At 43.3% G+C, this 23447-nt stretch overlaps 2 protein-coding genes across 4 annotated transcripts; one reads left to right on the top strand and one right to left on the bottom strand.

Annotated features, from left to right (window-relative positions):
• Positions 1-1338: 1338 nt before the first annotated feature.
• krt98 (keratin 98) lies at positions 1339-8183 on the top strand. The gene is made up of 7 exons (XM_029739973.1): positions 1339-1795; positions 2388-2470; positions 3684-3840; positions 6346-6507; positions 6805-6930; positions 7552-7783; positions 8059-8183. The coding sequence occupies exons 1-7, from the start codon at positions 1391-1393 to the stop codon at positions 8136-8138; spliced, it is 1245 nt and encodes a 414-aa protein (XP_029595833.1). The 5' UTR covers positions 1339-1390; the 3' UTR covers positions 8139-8183.
• Positions 8184-9093: 910 nt separating this feature from the next.
• LOC115178695 (keratin, type I cytoskeletal 13-like) lies at positions 9094-21282 on the bottom strand. 3 transcript variants are annotated; one of them, XM_029739969.1, is made up of 8 exons: positions 20657-21279; positions 20028-20110; positions 19543-19699; positions 19162-19323; positions 18911-19036; positions 18364-18584; positions 18114-18149; positions 9094-9706 (listed from the first exon to the last, which is right to left on the bottom strand). In XM_029739969.1, exons 1-8 carry the CDS (start codon positions 21206-21208, stop codon positions 9550-9552), a joined length of 1494 nt encoding a protein of 497 aa, XP_029595829.1. In that variant the 5' UTR covers positions 21209-21279; the 3' UTR covers positions 9094-9549. The 3 variants fall into 3 exon arrangements, with proteins under 3 accessions (XP_029595829.1, XP_029595830.1, XP_029595831.1); XM_029739970.1 differs by lacking the exons at positions 18114-18149; positions 18364-18584; positions 18911-19036; ... (1 more) ...; positions 19543-19699; positions 20028-20110 and adding exons at positions 9908-10128; positions 10455-10580; positions 11253-11414; positions 11652-11808; positions 12115-12197 and having other exon boundaries at positions 9094-9721; positions 20657-21282; XM_029739971.1 differs by lacking the exons at positions 18114-18149; positions 18364-18584; positions 18911-19036; ... (2 more) ...; positions 20028-20110; positions 20657-21279 and adding exons at positions 9908-10128; positions 10455-10580; positions 11253-11414; ... (1 more) ...; positions 12115-12197; positions 12731-13338 and having other exon boundaries at positions 9550-9721.
• Between the last annotated feature and the right edge of the window lie 2165 nt (positions 21283-23447).

The following is a 23447-nucleotide window of genomic DNA, read 5'->3' as shown; positions in this document are numbered from 1 at the left end:
AGCAAACCCTGTGTCAGAAACTGGATAAACCCATCCAACTGGATGTATAAACATCCCTTTTAAATCTTATCTTCTGGGAGGTTGGCAGCAATGCTGGTGAACACCCTCCACCCACACTGTCTACTGAAACGTAATCCTCCAGACAGTCATACAAATAATGATATGCTTTGTTTAAAATATACATTTTTAAAAAGGAACATGAAATAGATGCAAAATAGGGACCTGTGAAGTGGTTGTTTGACTGAGTATCAGGTTAGTTGGACAGACAAATGTGCACCAAAATGTCAACATTTGAATTCATTGTCAATGCAAAAAAAAACATTAACGTGTCTTGTGTCTTATTTCAATGTGTATAATTTACAGTAGACTTAAAGATGAAAATAAATCTAGTGTACAACTTGAGTGTTCCCTACATTTACATCATTTCACACAGACATCCTTTGTTACCATGAACAGAGGACATATCCAATTGTTATTATACTATACATCCAATTGCATTTTTTTCACCTACTAAAATTATTTTGGAATTGTAAATCTGTGATTGCAACTTCAGTCACAGGAGGCTGGTGTCAACAGGTTAATTGGGGAGGACAGACTCGTGGTATTGGCTGGAGTAGAATCAGTGAAATGGTATCAAATACATCAAACACATGGTTTCCATGTGTTTGATACCATTCCATTCACTCCATTCCTTATTATGAGCCGTCCTCCCCTCATCAACCTCCACTGACTTCAATACGTCCCCTTGACCATTGCAATGCACACACGCAATATGTTGTCAGTACAAAAGTGTATTTTTTTCTATGAAATAATTGATGACAATATACTTTGAAACACCTCTGTTTCTCCTGCTACACATGGAGGTTAATACCACAGCATGACCTTTTCTCACTACTTTAGATTTTCTGGTAAGAATGTCAAACAACACCACCCACAATCTCAAGCTTTAGCTTTTACCATTAGCCTAAGTCATTTTACTGGCCAACTTTACTTATTGATAAGTGGGTTAGTGGGCATGAGTAAAAGTGTCACCTGTTAGACTGTACTCAGTACTTACCCCCCAACCCCTCCCTTAACTCCATTGTGAAACGCAGAGGGACTCCAGGTAAATGTGCATAACAAGAGCTTTTCCAGGAATGCTCGTTAAGGAACAAGAAAAAGTTGAAGTGCGAGTTCCACCAGCAAATGGGGCTGACCCACACCACCCTGAAGAAAGGGGAATGGAAGGAGGTGGGAGAGAGTGAGCAGGTTGTTCACATTCTTGGGATGTCCACTGTCATCAACAAACTCCTGGCCAAGCCCCTTTTCCTCAGGTATATAACCATGCCACCAGAGTGATGCTTGTCACTGCAGATCCTTTGTCCAAGTCTGATCCAGCCAGCATCTGCTAATGTACCTTTGCCAGCCAGAATCCTCCATCCTCCATCCACCATCCACCACTATGTCGTTCACCTCCAGATCGTACACCTCTTCCAGGGCCCTCAGCGTGTATGGGGGTGCCAGTGGCCATGGTTCCCGCATCTCCACCTCCCACGCTGGGGGATTCTGCGGCACATCTTCCTCCAGGGGTGGCTTAGACCTGGCTGACGGGCTGGACTTCCACGTGTCAGCCAACGAGAAGTCCACCATGCAGAACCTGAACAACCGCCTGGCCTCCTACCTGGAGAAGGTGAGATGTCTGGAGAAGGAGAACGCCGAGCTGGAGAAGAAAATCAAGGATTGGTATGCGTCACGCACGGTTATCTGCCACGACCACAGCGCCTACTTTGCCACCATCGCTGGCCTGAAGGACAAGGTGAGAGGGATAGGGGGAAGGGTGTGTGTGTGTTAGAATTAGGGGTGTTTGACACCTGACAATGTTAACTTATTCCCAAAAGCACTAACTCCATCTTCACTGTTGATTTATTTCCTGGCTCCTCTGTGTACAGGCAGTTAGTTGTTGCATCTGTTCTATCTATGGGGGTGAGGAGGGAAATGTGTATGAGATGGGATGGGGGTGTTTTAGCCATAAGGAATTCTGGCAGAGAACATTTTTGTTCTGTTCCTTGAAGGCCAATGCAGGTTACGTACTAAAATAATGTAATTAACTACAACTTTACGCGTCCATATTCATATTTCATCTTATCTTTCTATAGCTACATACCAGATTTGCAACCAAATCTGAGTCCCAAATGGCATGCTATTACCTAATATGTGCACTACGTTTGACCAGAGCCCTATGGGTCCTGGTCAAAAGTAGTGCACTATATAGGGAATAGGGTGCCAATTGGGATAGAGCCCAGGTCTCATTTCTGGCATTCCTGCTGCAGGTCACAGTCACTTGAGAATGTGTGTATAATGATGTGAGTGAAAATGAACACAGTGCCATTGTGATTTCTGTTACACAGATCCATTTGGTATCCAGGTCCAATGCCAAGACATTGCTAGACATCGACAATGCCAGGCTTGCTGCTGAGGACTTCCAGATGAAGTAAGGGGCTACTAACTACTATGAATCATGACACACTATTCATATAAAACATTTGTCTGTCACTCAAGGCTCTATATGTAGCGTGGTTCGTTCTGCGTTGTGTACTTTTAATCAGGACACTGCCACAACTGGAATTATGATGGTTGAATCATGTTTATTGGTCCTGCACACGAAGAGACAACACACAATAGGTTAGCCCTCGGTGCAGTCACAGCTCTCGGGCACCTGCGTGACCACATAGCAACTCACTCAAACACGGTCCCAAATACTCCCGAGTTACAATAGGTACCCTAATTAGCGAGCTTGGTGAAAGTTAACATAAATCTTTATAATTGTTCACAATGTAACAAACAATATAATTGCGTAACAGCACTTTATGTAACTTTACCACAGTTTTATATTGCCAAATTACGGCGCCAAGGACAACATACCTTGCTAGCTGAAGGTCCGGCAAAAGAGAACGATAAAAGGGTCCGTAAGTACGGCTAACCCGCGATGGACCGAACCAAAATATACACACTTTTACAATTAGGTGTATTTACAATATAGATATCAAAAAATGTTTGTACACCGAAAAATAACATTAACTATGCTGCTGTAATTAAATAAAGAAAACACATTGAATTATTATTATTGTTATTAACTTACTAACATCCCCTCTTGCCCTGGCCTACTTGAACTGTCCTTGCATGCAACTTGGTGCATAATCTAGGGGAACAACATCACTCTACTACATATACAACACACTCTGAGTAGAAGTTACCCTTTTAGAAACAGAACCAGAATCAGCCTACCCAAGCTAAATCCTATCCATAACTATTAGTGAGGAAAAGGAAAAACTGATCAATGGCCGTGTCCGAATACCCATACTAGCGTATTGCCTACTTAAACTGCTTACTCATTTTGGCGTTCGGTCTAGTAGAATTAACGTGTCTTTTCCGACTCACGTGTTTGACAACAGATTAATTGATACGCTGTACAAAAATTAACGAATGCATTCTCGCATTAGATGATGCTTTCGATTACTATTTTCAAATTTCACACACTGTAAAACTTTCTTTTTCGCACACTATTTAGTACGATAGTATGGGTATTCAGACACGGCCAGTGTCTAGCCATCCCTACTCCATAGACAAAGCAAAAGACTACAATCTGAAAACATATTGGTAGCCTGTGTGACCTTAGCATGACCTTTGACCTTTGCCCTGCTCAGGTATGAGAAAGAGCAGGCCATGAGGATGGCAGTGGGGGCAGACATCAGTGGTCTGAAAAGGGTCCTGGATGACCTGAACCTGGGCCGCTCTGACCTGGAGATGCATTACGAGGGTCTGATGGACGAGCTCATCATGCTCAAGAGTAACCACCAGGAGGTAACAGATTGTTCCGGGCAACAGTTATTCACAGTACAACCACACTGTATAGCACAGGGGAGCTGTTTTTCACTCTACACCCATTCAAAACCACAAAACATTAGCAACACAAATCTAACAAAATGCCATACCTTCATATCTTTGATGTCCACCAACGCCTACACGTTTTCACCTCCCTCCTCACAGCCACACCTGCAGTATAACATATATGGTTGTGCTAGTCAATCTGATTAGGAATGACATGCATACAGTGAGGGGAAAAAAGTATTTGATCCCCTGCTGATTTTGTATGTTTGCCCACTGACAAAGAAATTATCAGTCTATAATTTTAATGGTCGGTTTATTTGAACAGTGAGAGACAGAATAACAACAAAAAAATCCTGAAAAACGCATGTCAAAAATGTTATAAAATGATTTGCATTTTAATGAGGGAAATAAGTATTTGACCCCTCTGCAAAACATGACTTAGTACTTGGTGGCAAAACCTTTTTCTTGTAGTTGGCCACCAGGTTTGTACACATCTCAGGAGGGATTTTGTCCCACTCCTCTTTGCAGATCTTCTCCAAGTCATTAAGGTTTCGAGGCTGACGTTTGGCAACTCGAACCTTCAGCTCCCTCCACAGATTTTCTATGGGATTAAGGTCTGGAGACTGGCTAGGCCACTCCAGGACCTTAATGTGCTTCTTCTTGAGCCACTCCTTTGTTGCCTTGGCCGTGTGTTTTGGGTCATTGTCATGCTGGAATACCCATCCACGACCCATTTTCAATGCCCTGGCTGAGGGAAGGATGTTCTCACCCAAGATTTGACGGTACATGGCCCCGTCCATCGTCCCTTTGATGTGGTGAAGTTGTCCTGTCCCGTTAGCAGAAAAACACCCCCAAAGCATAATGTTTCCACCTCCATGTTTGACGGTGGGAATGGTGTTCTTGGGGTCATAGGCAGCATTCCTCCTCCAAACACGGCGAGTTGAGTTGATGCCAAAGAGCTCCATTTTGGTCTCATCTGACCACAACACTTTCACCCAGTTGTCCTCTGAATCATTCAGATGTTCATTGGCAAACTTCAGACGGGCATGTATATGTGCTTTCTTGAGCAGGGGGACCTTGCGGGCGCTGCAGGATGTCAGTCCTTCACGGCGTAGTGTGTTACCAATTGTTTTCTTGGTGACTATGGTCCCAGCTGCCTTGAGATCATTGACAAGATCCTCCCGTGTAGTTCTGGGCTGATTCCTCACCATTCTCATGATCATTGCAACTCCACGAGGTGAGATCTTGCATGGAGCCCCAGGCCGAGGGAGAATGACAGTTCTTTTGTGTTTCTTCCATTTGCGAATAATCGCACCAACTGTTGTCACCTTCTCACCAAGCTGCTTGGCGATGGTCTTGTAGCCCATTCCAGCCTTGTGTAGGTCTACAATCTTGTCCCTGACATCCTTGGAGAGCTCTTTGGTCTTGGCCATGGTGGAGAGTTTGGAATCTGATTGATTGATTGCTTTTGTGGACAGGTGTCTTTTATACAGGTAACAAGCTGAGATTAGGAGCACTCCCTTTAAGAGTGTGCTCCTAATCTCAGCTCGTTACCTGTATAGAAGACACCTGGGAGCCAGAAATCTTTCTGATTGAGAGGGGGTCAAATACTTATTTCCCTCATTAAAATGCAAATCAATTTATAACATTTTTGACGTGTTTTTCTGGATTTTTTTGTTGTTATTCTGTCTCTCACTGTTCAAATAAACCTACCATTAAAATTATAGACTGATCATTTCTTTGTCAGTGCAAACGTACAAAATCAGCAGGGGATCAAATAATATTTTTTCCCTCACTGTATGTTTACTTGTTAGTACTGACCTAATAGTGAAAACAGTACTAGAAAAAAATATTGATTATTTGCTTAGTGTTCAGTGATGATATACCTTGGACCCTACATGTATTTCATTCCACCTACAGCAGCAAAAAACTCACTTCAGTAGGCATCCACGACAGTTGCTAGGCGGAAGGATATCATTGGCCACTAAGGAGTACTTAGCCCTGTTTTGTATGGGGTGTTATTGGAGAAGTTAATGTTTAGTACACAAATATGACATCTACCTAACCTCTGCTGATATCACACCAGGATTTCCCTTACACAGATGGATGGGTGTTGTTTTTACAACACAGTTCCTCTCCCCATCCTCACACTTCCTAGTATTCTTTATGTTTTCCATTAACTGACTATTACCCTTTGTGGGACTCTTACATCCACAAACACACACATTACAGTTCATGTATGGTGTATAATGGGTAATATATTGACCAGTAGGAGACATTAGATTAGTTGACAATAACTTAGTCCCTCAGGTTTAAAATCCTCTGGTTAAAAACATGTAATCACATGTGTGGTGCTGCACTGTAATATCAAATACTCAGATTTATCTAAAGCATTGAGACCTGTTTAATCGCAGTCAAGCTACTGTTGGTTGTTATGGTTACTAACTGAGGTTACGCCCTCTGACCTTTGACCTATAGGAGATTGCCATGGTAAAGTCCCACGTGGGCAGCCAGGTGAATGTATCGGTGGATGCTGCCCCATCCCAGGACCTGAACGCAGCGATGACCGAGATTAGGAAGCACTACGAGTCTGTGGCCATCAAGAACCGCAAAGAGCTGGAAGCCTGGTTCCAGGGCAAGGTGAGCTGCATGACCAAGATACTTACTATATGTAGTCATTTATTCTCAAAAGTGTTTTTTTCCTCATAAGAATAATGCAATTCAGCTTAAGACAATGTCAGCTGCCCTAAAAAAAACTTGCATTAAAATTAAAAGTGTTACATTTGAAGTGTTAAAAAACATGTTTAAAGCATGAAGAAAGTATTTTATCTGTATAGGATGAAGTCAATGATCTATTTAAGCATGGAAATCAATTTAGAGACTGAATGAGTAGGCTCTGAGGCTTTATGTTGGCTAATGTTTTTTTAACCTGTATAGCTGGCCACAGTGGAGATTGAAGTCGTGACAAACAATGAGCAGCTAGTGAGCTGCCTCACAGAGTCCAAGGAGTCCAAGAACACCCTCCAGAGGCTTCAGATTGAACTGCAGTCCCATCTGAGCATGGTACAAGACCACACACACACACACACACACACACACACACACACACACACACACACACACACACACACACACACACACACACACACACACACACACACACACACACACACAATATTGGAATTGGAAGTGAAAACCCAGGCATGGATTATAGCCAGGTCTCTTCATGTCGTTATTCTGACACCCATAAATACCTTACTGACATTTTGAACTTGCAACATGCCCATCTCATCTCTGGACTTGACCAAACATTTTTCTGGGTGTGTAGTCTATTGGAGCACCAGATTCACAACCTCTCACACACTTTTGTGCAACAGAGTTATACAATAATAGAATATTATCCATATGTGTAGTGGAATAGAGAGGGCACCCACTCTATCCCCCTTGAACAGAAGAAAAACTTGTGCAACAGTGTCACATACTGTGGAGGTATATCATTGGACAAGGCACCAGTATACCCACTAGTTCGCTCCAGGGGGAAGTTGTCCCTAAGTAAAGATCTAGGATCAGCTTCCCCTCCCCAAATCCTAAACATAACCATTAGTGGGGAGAAATGCAAAACTGACCCAAGATCAGGGTCTAGGTGCTTCTTCACCCTTCACCCACTCCCTCCTCCCCTGATAGAAATCCTCCCTGGAGGGCACCCTGGCAGACACCCAGAAGCGCTACTCTGCTCAGCTGGCAGGGCTCCAGAGCGTGGTGACTAGCCTGGAGCTCCAGCTCTCCCAGCTCCACGCCAACATCGCCCACAACAAGCAGGAGTACGACATGTTGCTGGACCTCAAGACCCGGCTGGAGCTGGAGATCGCAGAGTACAGGAGGCTGCTGGACGGAGAGGATGACAGCTCCACCCAAGGTGAGCCATTGTTTACAGCTGGCAATAGGCCTTTGTAGACTTCTTGCCAAACGCATCATCATGAGACTGATGATACTTGTTCTTGCTTGATTTTAAGCTGAAAGCAATATACTGTATCTTCAACAGTTGAAAGTTGACAATTATTTTGAACTGTATCAAAAGTGTACTAATGAAGAAGATATTAAGAAACAAAAATTATTCTAAAATGATGCTTTAAAGTGCTCAGTATGAGTACTGCAAAGAGATTTACTCCTTGTCTGTTTTTGACTCCCCAGTGGTTACTAAGACGATCACCGTGACCCAGACCATTGTGGATGGAAAGGTGATGGAAACCACTGAGTCTTTTATTAAATAAGTTATTAACAGAACCATCAATAAAGATTATGTGGTTGAATGAGAATAGACTGTGTGGTTTCACTTGTTTTAGAGATATTCATGCTTTATCATAGAGTGACTATAGGAATCTGTGAGTATGGATGTCATAGCAGATACATTTTGTGTTCTCATTTCAAATGAATTGTTTTCAATTTTACACCTTTCAACCAAAACACGGTGTACAGCTCTACAGTTGACCTCAGAAACAGTCTCCATACAGTGTATAACTCCGAATCTAATGCTTGAAAAACTGAGAGTTTGATTAATAGAGTTATAATTATGTAATTCTGCTGACAATTAGTGTGACGACCCTCCCACTCTGTCTGCCAAACTCTTTCTCTATGCTCTTGTTTTCCTTGGTGGGATGTCGGGGGGCGGAGCCGGGAGGGTTGTCAGCGATGTGGGATGCACCTGGGATCGGGTGTGTCCCGTAGATATATACACCTTTTCCCCATTCATTGAGGAAACTCTCTCCACGTAGACACACTATTATTTTTGGTTGTGGCATTTTGGCGTTTCTTTGTTTTTGCACCTCTCGACACCCCTCGTTATCACCGTCTATGCATGCAACCGCTCACTTACACTACTGACAACACACACCATTGTTAATGGTATACAGTTTACTTTAGGGAATAACGAAAGTATATATATTAACTATCTCCATGTTGTCACCCTCTTTGTTATGGGCTACAAGCCGGTGTGTGATAACAGCAATCAGACTTCTTCTATCCGCAATTCAATATTGCAAAGAATTAAACTCAACTCAGCAGAAGCTAATGTAATAAACTACAATATTCAAGATCATACTGACACATATACTTTCTCAAGACCATAGAATTGGCCTCATGTGCAAAAGATAACAGCCAATATGATAGTCAGATGGATGGGAGCACGCCAGACCAGATAAATCAAGTTGAAAGACACTGAAGACAGAATGATGGTGTCAGCAAGTCAGAGCATCTTTATTACATTCACAGTGGGGTCTGTTGTTGGTGTTCCATCCAGATGTAGTAGAATGTGTTGTTCTGGAGGTGTTAACCATAGAAATAGAATTACCAGAAAATAAATCCCCATTCAAGTCAATGATCCATGATGGGTGTCTGAGGGGCTTTAGCCATTCTAGAAAGAATAGGAGGATGGAATGCACATCTTAAACTAGAGTTAACCAGAGCTGGCCTAAACAAATAACAAAGATAAGGAAGACAGGAATTTCTCATCTTACCAATATTTTGTACAAGTTGTAACTTTGTATTTTAGGTTGCATGAATAAAGCACTGGGGAACAACAATATTCCATGTGCTGGCCTCTCATTTCCTATACCCATTCTAGTAATTATATGTCTATGGGGTTAACCCATTGCTTGCTGCAGTGCTTGCTGTGTGTGTGGGACCTTAAGAGGCGTGTTTGGTTTCACTTGAAGAGACAACCTTGCCGCCCACCATTTCCTCTGTGACGATCACCACCTTGCGTGTGGTGGAAGTGGTGGAGGTGGTGGAGCTGGGGCCGGAGCTGAGGCCGGAGCTAGAGGAGCTGATGTGGGAGCTGGAGGAGCTGTGGCCGAGGCTGTGAGGAAGGGATACCGATGGTTAGCATAGTTAGCATCTATGATCATAATAACTATCTATTAAAGGTCACATAGCAGTAGATTCATGTCAAAAGTAACCATGTCTCATAGTAAGGTCACCTTCAAATGAACATTGTTTTTATAGTCAAATGTTGAGGGAGACATCCAATCCCATCCTGCCTTACCCGCTAGCCTCTCCGTCCAGCAGCCTCCTGTACTCAGCGATCTCCATCTCCAGGCGTGTCTTGATGTCCAGCAGCATCTTGTACTCCTGGCCCTGGCGTTCCATGTCGCTGCGGAGAGACATTAGCTGCTCCTCCAGACTGGTCACTTGGTTCTGGAGGCGTCCCAGCTGCATGGAGTAACGGCCCTCCGTCTCCGCCAGAGTGTTCTCCAGGGAGCCTTTCTATTGGCCGGGAGAGATAGAGATGATGTGTCAAAAACAGTGGGAGTAGGTTTGGAATTTGGAATGTTTACAGTCATACTGAAAAAGTTAGCTCTAGTAATTGAATGTGTAGGCAGGTAGAGGTTAGCTATAGTAAGGGAGTGGTGCCTGGCTATAGCGACTTGAGGGATAGTGGAAGAGATCAGGTGAAAGTGAGATATTTGAGGGATGGTAAAGAGAATCATGAAAGAGTCAACTGTTGATTATTGAAGAAAGTTGTAGAAAGTTGTGTAAGTAATGTCCCCTAAACTGTGGACCTTGGTCAGATGTTTGTAATTACTACTCACCATGCTGAGCTGTGACTGCAGTTCGATCTCCAGGCCCTGCAGTGTGCGACGGATCTCTGAGATCTCTGACTTGGAGGTCTGGAGAACCTCTGTACTGGACGCCACCTCCTTGTTCAACGTCTCCGTCTGTAAAAAAGAATACGTCGTTAATGGTGGAAAAAGTACCCAATTGTCATACTTGACTAAAAGTAAACATACCTTAATAGAAAATGACTCAAGTAAAAGTCACCCAGTACAATACTACTTGAGTAAAAGTCTACAACTGTTTGGTTTAAAACATACTTAAGTAAATGTAATTTCTAAAATATACTTAAGTATTAAGAGTTAAAGTATAAATTATTTGTTTTTTTAGCCAGGGGCATACTCCAACATTCAGAAATAACTTACAAATGAAGTATGTGTGTTTAGTGAGTCCGCCAGATCAGAGGCAATAGGGTACTACCAAGGATGTTCTCTTGATAAGTGAATGAATTGGACCAATTTCCTGTCCTGCTAACCATTCAAAATCTAACAAGTACTTTTGGGTGTCAGATAAGGTGTATGGAGAACATTATTTTCTTTAGGAATGTAGTGAAGTAAAAGTAAAAGTAGTCCAAAATATAAAGAGTAAAGCACAGAAACCCCAAAAACTACTTAAGTATTACTTTAAAGCATTTTTACTTAAGAACATTACACCACTATAACTCATCGATCATCACAGGAACAAACCAACTCATGATAGAATGTGACAATGTTACCAACTAGAAGTAAAGGAACATCTACACCATGAACATAGTTTAGAGGTTCTAGAGGATCTACCTTGGTCTTGAACCAGGCCTCCAGATCGCGCTGGTTCTTGGCACTAACGGACTCGTACTGCTCACGGATCTCAGCCATGACTCTGGACAGGTCCTCCTGTGGTGCTGCATCCACTTCCACATTGATCTGTCCAGTCATCTGCGTCCTCATGGCCAGCAGCTCCTGTGGAGAAACATATAGGGGTGAGTTTAAATAATTAAGACGTGACTAACCTCTGCCTGATGGTAACAACTTCACCTGCCCTCTGTCTTCATTATACATTTGAACACCATTGCTTGATACAAATGTGCTTGAAAGCCAGCAGTGGTGTTCTAATGAAGACCCATAGCAGGTTGACATGGTCAATAGATGTAATACATTAAGGGACTGTATGGATATGTTCCATCAGCCCACACCCACCTCCTCATGGTTCTTCTTGAGATAGATGAGCTCCTCCTTCAGCCCCTCGATCTGCATCTCCAGGTCAGATCTGGTCATGGTCATCTCGTCCAGGATCCTCTTCAGTCCGGCGATGTCCGCCTCCACCGACTGTCGCATGGCCAGCTCGTTCTCATACCTGAGAGATAGAAAGAGCTTTGGTCAAAGAGCTGCCTGAATGTGTTCCTCTGTGAAAATAGGAAGGAGGTTATAGAATCTAGTATTCCATTTAGTTTTGGGAAAATAACAGAAAGTAACACCAGGCTTCTGATATGTCTGTTGGGATGGTGTGGTTATGGTGTCATTTGATTTCCTTTTTATAGATTCTACGCAAAATGAAATAAAAAACATTATGAGGGTTTTTACAGATTTGGGCTTATTCCATTTGGTTTATGGTATGCACCAGCAGTGTTCTGCATATGTGGATGATTTTGGATATACTTACTTGGTTCTGAAGTCGTCTGCAGCGAGCTTTGCGTTGTCGATGTTCAGATAGATACCTCCGTTTACGCGAGTAGCAGCCTGGATCTGAGAGGTAGAGGATGGAAAAACATTTCAGGATGGGGCATGCAGGGAATTTCACACTAATGCAGTACGCACAAACTGTGATACCACACTGTAATCATTGAGTTCTGAGTTTCAGCTGCATTGTAAATGATAGCCCATAGAAGCATTACAGGGAACCTGTTGTCTTTGTGAACATTGTAAAGCATGACACAAAGAAACAAATTGCACCTTTCGCAATCGCCTAGGGGCTCTTAACAGACAGGAAGGATAGGCTTCAATGATCTGTTATATTTTCGATGCTTCAGCTGCATATATGCATACTGTCTTTGCATCTATCTTTGGTGCAATATCTTGGTTGAATCAATTATAACAAATGCACATAATTTAGCATTTTCCAATAGTCATGTATAACTCTCAGTAACTGACAAGTGCACACCATGTAAATGTAGTCTCTAATGAAGATTAACATTGTCGCTCTGCAGACATTACCATGTTTTGACATGCTGTGATGTCATTATTGAGTGCTCTTGCTATCAAGGACACATGTCACGTACCTTGTCCTGCAGGGCTGCGATAGTAGCGTAAAAGCGAGAGTAGTCACGAGCGCTGGGGGACGTCTTGCTCTCCATGAACTGACGGATCTTCAGCTCCAGCTCGGCGTTGGCCGCCTCCAGCTTCCGCACCTTCTCCAAGTAGGTTGACAGGCGGTCGTTCAGGTTCTGCATTGTGGCCTTCTCGTTGGCCGACACATGGAGGTCGGCTCCACCGCCACCACCACTACCTCCTCCCATGCCGAAACCATAACCGCCGCCACCACCCCCTGCCATTCCAAAACCATAACCGCCACCACCACCTCCGCCGCCGGAACCAAACGAGGAGCTAGAGATGCGCACCCCAGAGCCTCCTGCACCTCCATACACACTGCCGGCCCTCATGGCAGTGACGCGGCCTCCTCCACCATCACCACCCATCGAGGAGAAGCGGGAGGAGCCCATACCCATACCCATTCCACCTCCACCTCCAGACCTCATGGACATGGTGCCACCTCCACCACCGCTGCTGCTGTAGGACATGCTAGATCTGGAGAAGGACATGGCTGCTGAGAGGGAGTCTGCCTGCCTGGGATGAAGAGGAGAGAGAATGTGATGCACGGCCCAGCCGCTGTTCCCTTTTTATGCTGCACATGGTGGAAGGAGGGAGGGAGGGTGGGAGGAGGACATGTGTGGGAGAGGCAGAAGGGAGGAATAGAGAAGGGTTGAAAACAGGTAGTAATTACCACATGTAGGGCAGGGCTCCTCGCCCCACTTTGACACGTTAGGATGCAGAAGATTGAAGAGGATAGATAGATATGTACTGTATGTGTGGATATGCAACTGTTGAAAATATTCTATTGTTGTGGAACTCCACTCTCCCCCATCTCACTCTATAGGTGGTATCAGCCGACAGGGTGCTTGCAGGCACTCACACAAACATATAAAAGTGCACACTCCCATAAAGAGATGGAAATCCTCTCCCGTAAAGGCATCTGGTTTAAAGCATGGACAGGCCTGCTTCAATTATCCCCAGGTAAGTCATTTAATCAGTCAACACACACAGTATAACTTTGACATGCTGTGACAGGTGACAGATGTTTTCTGAGCATATTTTTTGAAACACTGAATGGCTATTTACCTGTACCTGTTATGTCACCCAGGCAACAAGTTTCAAAGAAACCTCCTGGTACAATATGATCTTTTGCTTGACACCCAGACAAAATTCTCCCAAAACAGACCTGTTTTTTTTCCTTAAACACAACAGTCGATTGTTCCTTGATAGATTTTCTGATTTTATGCATCCATTTTCCTAAGTTTCACTCAACTTTATGCATGTCCCATCTACTGTAGGAGTCTGCAGGACCGACAAAAGTAGTTTTTCCTTCCTTTTACCACTTTATAGCCCCCATGGGATGAGTCATTACTCTGGTCATCGTTCCCCAGAAAAACTCACCCCAGATGGGATTAAAGTACTGTTCTTTTCCCTTAACATCTTGGCAGGGAACTTTGCATCTGAATATTTCCATATAACCACAGCATTTCTTGCAGATCTTTTTTGTCACGCTCCAGAGGTTACCATTTTCCTCTAACATTTTACCTGGGCGTTGCTCCATTATTTATTTTGATTCTGAAAACACAACACAGGGTGAAACGCTTTGTAATTTCAAGCGTTGGGATGGCAGCATCATGTTATGTGTATGCTTGTCACCAGCAGGAACTGGGGAATTTGTCAGGATCAAAATAAATAGGAAAGGAGCGAAGCCCAGGTTAAACTTTTTATTTTTTAGCGGAAGAATTACACATATTTTAATGCCAAAGACATGCCAGAATTACTTTCCAAGAGGTGTTGAGTATTCCTGAGTGCTCCAGCCTCAGTCCAAAAATAACAATAGATAAATGTTGCCCTAAGACTTGTCTAAAGTTTGGAAAAACTAAAATATACCTCCTCACCTTAGCCTCGCCCTTTAATAATTCATAACATATTTCCTGGTTGTTTGTGGCTGAATAAAACCCAGTCACAGAGAGCCGAGCCAAGCACGACAGCACATAGAGCCACTGACAGTCACTAGATTCACCCAGAACTCAACCCCTGTCCATTGGCATTCTGTAACTGGTTCTTCCAGACACACAATGTCCCCAAAGTAGGAGCAAACAGACACCCTTCGCATGAACAAATATGTCTAAAAGAAGACATGCTAAAGCAGTAAATTCTAGACCTCAAACTAGTTGAAATGGATTCAAATCCCAAGTGCTATCACGTGTCTTATTACGTTTGTGAAATTATGGTCTTTTCTGAGAAATGCTAAATCAGAAGGGTGCAGTCAGTTAGTGAGTTTGCATTGGCGTGTTCACACAAACAAGGTGCCAGGGCAATGCAATCAAATTAGATATAATAAATTCATCTGAATGCATGAATCACTGTATCATCTATCATACACTACATGGCCAAAAGTATGTGGACACCCCTTCAAATTAGTGGATTTGACTATTTCAGCCACACCCGTTTCTGACACGTGAATAAAATCAAGCACACAGCTGTGCAATCTCCATAAACAAACATTGGCAGTAGATTGGCCTTACTGAAGAGCTCAGGGACTTTCAACGGGGCACCGCCATAGGATGCCACCTTTCCAGCAAGTCAGTTCGTAAAATTTATGCACTGCTGGTGCTGTTCCGGACAACTGTAAGTGCTGTTATTATGAAGTGGAAACATCTAGGAGCAACAACGGCTCAGCCACAAAGTGTTAGGCCACACAAGCTCACAGAACGGGACCGCCGAGTGCTGAAGTGCATAAAAATTGTCTCTCCTCGGTTGCAACACTCAATACCGAGTTCCAAACTGCCTCTGGAAGCAAGGTCAGCACATAAACTGTTGGCCGGGAGCTTTATGAAATATGTTTCCTTGGCTGAGCAGCCGCACAAAAGCCTAAGACCACCATGAGCAATGCCAAGCTTCTGATAGAGTGGTGTAAAACTCGATCCACTGGACTCTGAAGCAGTAGAAACGTGTTCTCTGGAGTGATGAATCAAGCTTCACCAACACTGGGACGAATTTGGGTTTGGCAGATGCCAGGAAAATGCTACTGGTCCGAAAGCATAGTGCCAACTGTAAAGTTTGGTGGATGAGGAATAATGGTCTGAGGCTGGTTTTCATGGTTCGGGATAGGCCCGTTAGTTCCAGTGAAGAGAAATCTTAACACTACAGCATACAATGACATTCTATCGACAACTTTGGGATGAAATGGCACACCAACTGCGAGCCAGGCCTAATCACCAAATATCAGTGCCCGACCTCACTAATGCTCTTGCGGCTGAATAGAACCAAGTACCCGTAGCAATGTTCCAACATCTAGTGGAAAGCCTTCCCAGAAGAGTGTAGGATGTTATAGTAGCAAAGGGTGGACCAACTCCATATTAATGCCCATGATTTTGGAATGATGTGTTCGACGAGCAAGTGTCCACATACTTTTGGCCATGTAGTGTATACGTGGTCTGCATTTTGATTTATGGCTGTCCACCACTGTGAGTAGAGCACTCTACTTTCCAAGCCTTGTATGAGTTTCCCAAATCTCCTAAGTCTCCCACAGTCATATCTGTCAACGCGAACTGACCATCATCTAACTCCAATGCCTGAAGTTGTGTAACAGGGGAGGCTCCTCAGAGGAGCTACTCAGTGATTTTCAGAAAAATACTAAATAATTCAAAATTCTAAAAATATGCTTTTTAAATACAACTATACTACATATACTCACATCACCAAACACCTGATGATCTAAAACACACTTCGCAATGAAGACCTACAGTAGTCTCAACAGGACCCTCTAGGGTAGCACCCTGGTGTAGCCGGAGGACAGCTATTTTCCGTCCTCCTCTGGCTGCATTGACTTCAGTATAAAAATTAGGAGGCTCATGCACCTCAGCTACCTCCATAGACCTACTGTCACGACTTCCGCCGAAGTCGGTCCCTCTCCTTGTTCGGGCGTCACCGGCCTTCTAGCCATCGCCGATCCACTTTTCATTTTCCATTTGTTTTGTCCTTGTCTTACCTGGTTTCATTCCCCCAATTACTTGTTCATTATTTAACCCTCTGTTCCCCCATGGTTGTTTGTGAGTGATTGTTTGTTTTGTAATACAGTCCGTTATTGTGGGCTCGCATATTTGCGTTGTATTTTTGAATAATTGAGTAAATGATGTTTATTACTCACATCTGCTGTCCTGCGCCTGACTCCTCTACACCAGCTACACACAGGCAATATTACACCTACATGGTAATTATGATGGAGAACACCTAGAACCTTGATGTGGATGTAGATGAGATCAAGTAATAATTTGTCAACAGAACCATCAATAAAGATTATGTGGTTGAATGAGAATGGACTGTATGGTTTCACTTGTTTTAGAGATATTCATGCTTTATCCTAGACTGACTATATGAACATGTGAGTATGGATGTCATAGCAGATACATCTTGGCATCTAATTTAAAATGTAGTGTTTTCAAATCTAAATATTTCCACTAAAACATGGTGTACAGCCCTACAGTTGACCCTACAGTTGACTCCACAAACACCCTCCATACAGTATAACTCTGAATAGAGATAGAAATATATAATTTTGCTGACATTTTTCTACTATCAATATTTCAATTTGTTTTGCCTAGTATTAACCTCAGTACAAGTGAATGTCATAAATTACACTATTCAAGATCATAATGACACATATACTTTCTCAAGACCATAGAATTGGCCTCATGTGCAAAAGATAACAACCTATATGATAGTCAGATGGATGGGAGCACGCCAGATCAGATAAATCAAGTTGAAAGACATTGAAGACAGAATGATGGTGTCAGCAAGTCAGAGCATCTTTATTACATTCACAATGGGGTCTGTTGTTGGTGTTCCATCCAGATGTAGTAGAATGTGTTGTTCTGGAGGTGTTAACCATAGAAATAGAATTACCAGAAAATAAATCCCCATTCAAGTCAATAATTCATGATGGGTGTCTGAGGGGCTTTAGCCATTCTAGAAAGAATAGGAGAATGAAATGCACATCTTAAACTAGAGTTAACCAGAGCTGGCCTAAACAAATAACACAGATAACAAAGACAGGAATTTTTCATCTGATGAAAACTTTGTAGATGTTGAAATGTTGTATTTTAGGTTGCATGAATAAAGCACTGGAGAGCAGTAATATTCCATGTGCTGGCCTCTCATTTCCTATACCCATTCTAGTAATTCTATTTCTATGGGGTTAACCCATTGCTTGCTGCAGTGCTCGCTGCTTGTGTGGGACCTTATGTGGTGTGTTTGGTTTCTTTTGAGGAAACAACCTTGCCGCCCACCATTTCCTCTGTGACGATCACCACCTTGCCTTTGGTGGTGGAGCTGGGGCCAGAGCTGGAGGAGCTGTGGCCAGATTTCGAGGAGCTGATGCCGAGGCTGTAAGGAAGGGAAGTCCATGAATAGCATCTATGATCTATGATCATAATAAGTATCTATTAAAGGGCAAACACCAGTAGATTCATGTCAAAAGTAACAATGGCTCATATTAAGCTCAACTTCAAATGAACATTGTTTATAAAGTCAAATGTTGAAGGAAACATTTTCACTTGTTTCAAGGACCCTTGTCACCCCTCTTCCCATCCTGCCTTACCCGCTAGCCTCTCCGTCCAGCAGCCTCCTGTACTCAGCGATCTCCATCTCCAGGCGTGTCTTTATGTCCAGAAGCATCTTGTACTCCTGGCCCTGGCGTTCCATGTCGCTGCGGAGAGACATTAGCTGCTCCTCCAGACTGGTCACTTGGTTCTGGAGGCGTCCCAGCTGCATGGAGTAACGGCCCTCCGTCTCCGCCAGAGTGTTCTCCAGGGAGCCTTTCTATTGGCCGGGAGAGATAGAGATGATGTGTCAAAAACAGTGGGAGTAGGTTTGGAATTTGGAATGTTTACAGTCATACTGAAAAAGTTAGCTCTAGTAATTGAATGTGTAGGAAGGTAGAGGTTAGCTATAGTAAGGGAGTGGTGCCTGGCTACAACAACTTGAGGGATAGTGGAAGAGATCAGGTGAAAGTGAGATATTTGAGGGATGGTAAAGAGAATCATGAAAGAGTCAACTGTTGATTATTGAAGAAAGTTGTAGAAAGTTGTGTAAGTAATGTCCCCTAAACTGTGGACCTTGGTCAGATGTTTGTAATTACTACTCACCATGCTGAGCTGTGACTGCAGTTCGATCTCCAGGCCCTGCAGTGTGCGACGGATCTCTGAGATCTCTGACTTGGAGGTCTGGAGAACCTCTGTACTGGACGCCACCTCCTTGTTCAACGTCTCTGTCTGTAAAACAATGGTCAATCATCACAGGATCAAACAAACCCATGATAGAATGTGACAACGTTACCAACTAGAAGTAAAGGAACATCTACACCATGAACATAGTTTAGAGGTTCTAGAGGTTCTACCTTGGTCTGGAACCAGGCCTCCAGATCGCGCTGGTTCTTGGCACTAACGGACTCGTACTGCTCACGGATCTCAGCCATGACTCTGGACAGGTCCTCCTGTGGTGCTGCATCCACTTCCACATTGATCTGTCCAGTCATCTGCGTCCTCATGGCCAGCAGCTCCTGTGGAGAAACATATAGGGGTGAGTGACTAACCTCTGCTGATGATAACAACTTGAGCTACCCTCTGTCTTCATTATAAATTTGAACCCCATTGCTTGATACAAATGTGCTTGAAATCCAGCAGGGGTGTTCTAGTGAAGACCCATAGCAGGTTGACATGGTCAATAGATGTAATACATTAAGGGACTGTATGGATATGTTCCATCAGCCCACACCCACCTCCTCATGGTTCTTCTTGAGATAGATGAGCTCCTCCTTCAGCCCCTCGATCTGCATCTCCAGGTCAGATCTGGCCATGGTCATCTCGTCCAGCATCCTCTTCAGTCCGGCGATGTCCGCCTCCACCGACTGACGCATGGCCAGCTCGTTCTCATACCTGAGAGATAGAGAGAGCTTAGGTCAAAGAACTGCCTGAATGTGTTCCTCTGTGAAAATAGGAAGGAGGTTATAGAATCTAGTATTCCATTAAGTTTTTGGAAAATAACAGAAAGTAACACCAGTTTCTGATATGTCTGTTGGGAGGTGGTTATGTGGTTATGGTGGAGGGGAACGGTAAAGTAATTTGGCTTCCTTTTTTATAGATTCAACACAAAATTCTGTAAAAAAGCAGTAAGAGGGTTTTTACAGATTTGGGCTTATTCCATTTGGTATATGGAATGCACCAGCAGTGTTCTGTATATGTGGATGATTTTGGATATACTTACTTGGTTCTGAAGTCATCTGCAGCGAGCTTTGCGTTGTCGATGTTCAGATAGATGCCTCCATTCAAGCAAGTGGCAGCCTGGATCTGAGAGGTAGAGGATGGAAAAACATTTCAGGATGGGGCATGCAGGGAATTTCACACTAATGCAGTACGCACAAACTGTGATACCACACTGTAATCATTGAGTTCTGCGTTTCAGCTGCATTGTAAATGATAGCCCATAGAAGCATTACAGGGAACCTGTTGTCTTTGTGAACATTGTAAAGCATGACACAAAGAAACAAATTGCACCTATTGCAATCGCCTAGGGGCTCTTAACAGACAGGAATGATTGGCTTCAAAGATCTGCTTTATTTTCAATGCTTCAGCTGCAAATATGCATACTGTCTTAGGCATCTATCTTTGTTGCAATATCTTGGTTGAGTCAATTATAACAAAAGTGTGTCATTTAGCAAGTCATATTCATATCACTCTAAGTAACTTGTTGGAAAACAAGCTGATGACATGCGTACCATGTATCTGTATTCTCTAACAAAGCATAACATTGTCACTCTGCAGACATTACCATGTTTTGACATGCTGAGATGTCATTATTTAGTGCTTTTGCCATCTAGGACACATGTCACGTACCTTGTCCTGCAGTTCGGCGATGATAGTGTAAAAGCGAGAGTAGTCACGAGCGCTGGGGGACGTCTTGCTCTCCATGAACTGACGGATCTTCAGCTCCAGCTCGGCGTTAGCCGCCTCCAGAGAGCGCACCTTCTCCAAGTAGTTGGACAGGCGGTCGTTCAGGTTCTGCATTGTGGCCTTCTCGTTGACCGACACATGGAGGTCGGCTCCACCGCCGCCACCACCTCCTCCTCCCATGCCGAAACCATAACCGCCACTACCGCCGCCACCACCACCCCCTCCCATGCCGAAACCATAACCGCCACCACCACCTCCGCCGCCAGAACCAAACGAGGAGCTAGAGATGCGCACCCCAGAGCCTCCTGCACCTCCGTACACACTGCCGGCCCTCATGGCAGTGATGCGGCCTCCTCCACCACCACCACCCATCGAGGAGAAGCGAGAGGAGCCCATACCCATACCCATTCCACCGCCACCTCCAGACCTCATGGACATGGTTCCACCTCCACCACCGCTGCTGCTGTAGGACATGCTAGATCTGGAGAAGGACATGGCTGCTGAGAGGGAGTCTGCCTGCCTGGGATGAAGAGGAGAGAGAATGTGGTGCACGGCCCAGCCGCTGTTCCCTTTTTATGCTGCACATGGCGGAAGGAGGGAGGGAGGGTGGAGGACATGGGTGGGAGAGGCAGAAGGGAGGAATAGAGAAGGGAGGATTACAGGTAGTAATTACCTCATGTAGGGCAGAGCAGGGCTACTCCACCCACTTTGACACCCTGAGGGCAGATGCTAGCATGCAGAAGGAGATGGAAGAGGATAGATAGATATGTACTTGTGTGAATATTGAAAATAAACCATTGTCGTGCAACTCCACCCTCCCCCATCTATGTATGGTGTCTGCCTGCACAAGCATATAAAATTGCACACAACTATAAACAGATGGATATCCTCTCCCATAATAACGTCTGGTTGAAAGCATAGACAAACCTGCTTCTATTATCCCCAGGTAGGTCAGTCAGTCAGTCAACACACACAGCTTAACTTTGACAGGTGAGTTTTGCCATGACACACAGAATGGCTATTTATCTGTACTTGTTATGTTACTAAGACAACAAGTTTCAAAGAAACTTCACGGTACAATGTGATCTTTCGCTTGACACCCGGACAAGATTCTCCCCGAACAGACCTGTCTTTGTCTCACACACTGATATCTCGCAAGAACATCTCCTGTCCTTTTCATTAAACGCAACAGTCCATAGTTCCTTGATAGTTTTTCGGATTTTATGCACAGACTCAGGTTCCATTGTTTTAAGTTTCACTCAACTTTATGCATGTTCAATCTATTGTAAGAGTCTGTAGGACTGACAAAAGTACCACTTTATAGCCTCTATGGGATGAGTCATTACTCCGGGCATTGTACCCCAGGAAAACACACCTAAAATGGGATTATAGTACTGTTCTTTTCCATCAACACCTTGGCAGGGAACTTGGCATCTGCAGCGTGCAAGAACAAGCTATCGCTTGTTTGTATATTTGTATATTTCCATACAACCAGAGCATTTCTTGCAGATTTTTCTTTATCATGCTCCAGAGGTTACCATTTGTCTCACATTTAGTATGTGAAAATGTTAATTTGCATTTGGTTAAAGCCAAAGAGCATTGCATCAATTATGTCCACATGTTAATGATTTGTGGTAAAGTAGATTATAGTGGCATTGGTGGAATATGTAACAAAAAAGTAACATTTAACCTTTGTAGGTAAATTGTCACCATAGCTGACACATTATTAACATGTATGTTGCAGTGACATCACACTGGGCACACGTCATTTCAACATGGTCAATTGGGGGATATTTGGTTGAGATGTTGATCAATGAGAATTTAACCTACATTCACCCATTCGAAAAGACAGCCAAAAGTTTGTTGAATTCCCAACGTGTTATCACTATGCTTTCAACCATCCAAAAACACAACCAAATTCCAATGGTATTCATTTGGTTGTCAACTAAATGAGTTATAACTGCACTTCCAACCACTTAGCACAAAGTTCAAATGAGAAAACAATGACAGATATTTTGTTTATCTGTACAATGGAATGTGTTATCATTGTGCTTCATCTAATGAATAGTACAACCAAATGAGCTGAATTGCAGTTGAGATTTCATTAAAAGTACATTGTGCAAGCAGGGGTGGACTAGGACCAGAAATGTGGCCCTGACATTTGTTTTAAAGCTAAGTTCCTACAATTCTACTTAGTTTAACATGACATAATGTTGGGTATGCAATTTCATGATAAAAATTATGAAAAAAAATCTAGTCCAACCCATATTTGATGTTATTCTTCCTACCAAATATGTTGTAATATTGTAAAATGAGCAATTATAATCTCTCATTCAGAACACCTAGGACTATCAAAATAGCGAAATGCATTATTGTTTTTGTGCAGTTTTCAGTAAGTGAATAGCTCAATTGACAGTGCCAGACTTCCCATTTAAAGTAAAGTCCCAAAAATATATCTGACTTGCAAAATCTCAGTCTCTGAATATCATACAACCTAAAGCATCGCAGAGATAGTTGTTATGCATCGGTTTATTGAATTTTTTAAATGGCTATATTCAATCAGATCAAGCGTTAACCGGAAAAAACAGACACCCGCATAGCAGATGTTTTGGCAGTGTTGGAGGTGGAACTGCTTTGGCGCTGTCAAATCGGTGAGCAGCTGTTCTTTCGGTCATTTTCACAAAGCCTCACTCTTGTTAGTAGTTCAGAACGAGAAAGTGTAGGCTATATAGAA

This window comes from Salmo trutta, chromosome 38 (genome assembly GCF_901001165.1).
Source record: "Salmo trutta chromosome 38, fSalTru1.1, whole genome shotgun sequence".
Lineage (NCBI taxonomy): Eukaryota > Metazoa > Chordata > Actinopteri > Salmoniformes > Salmonidae > Salmo > Salmo trutta.
This window is presented reverse-complemented; position numbering and strand designations above follow the sequence as displayed.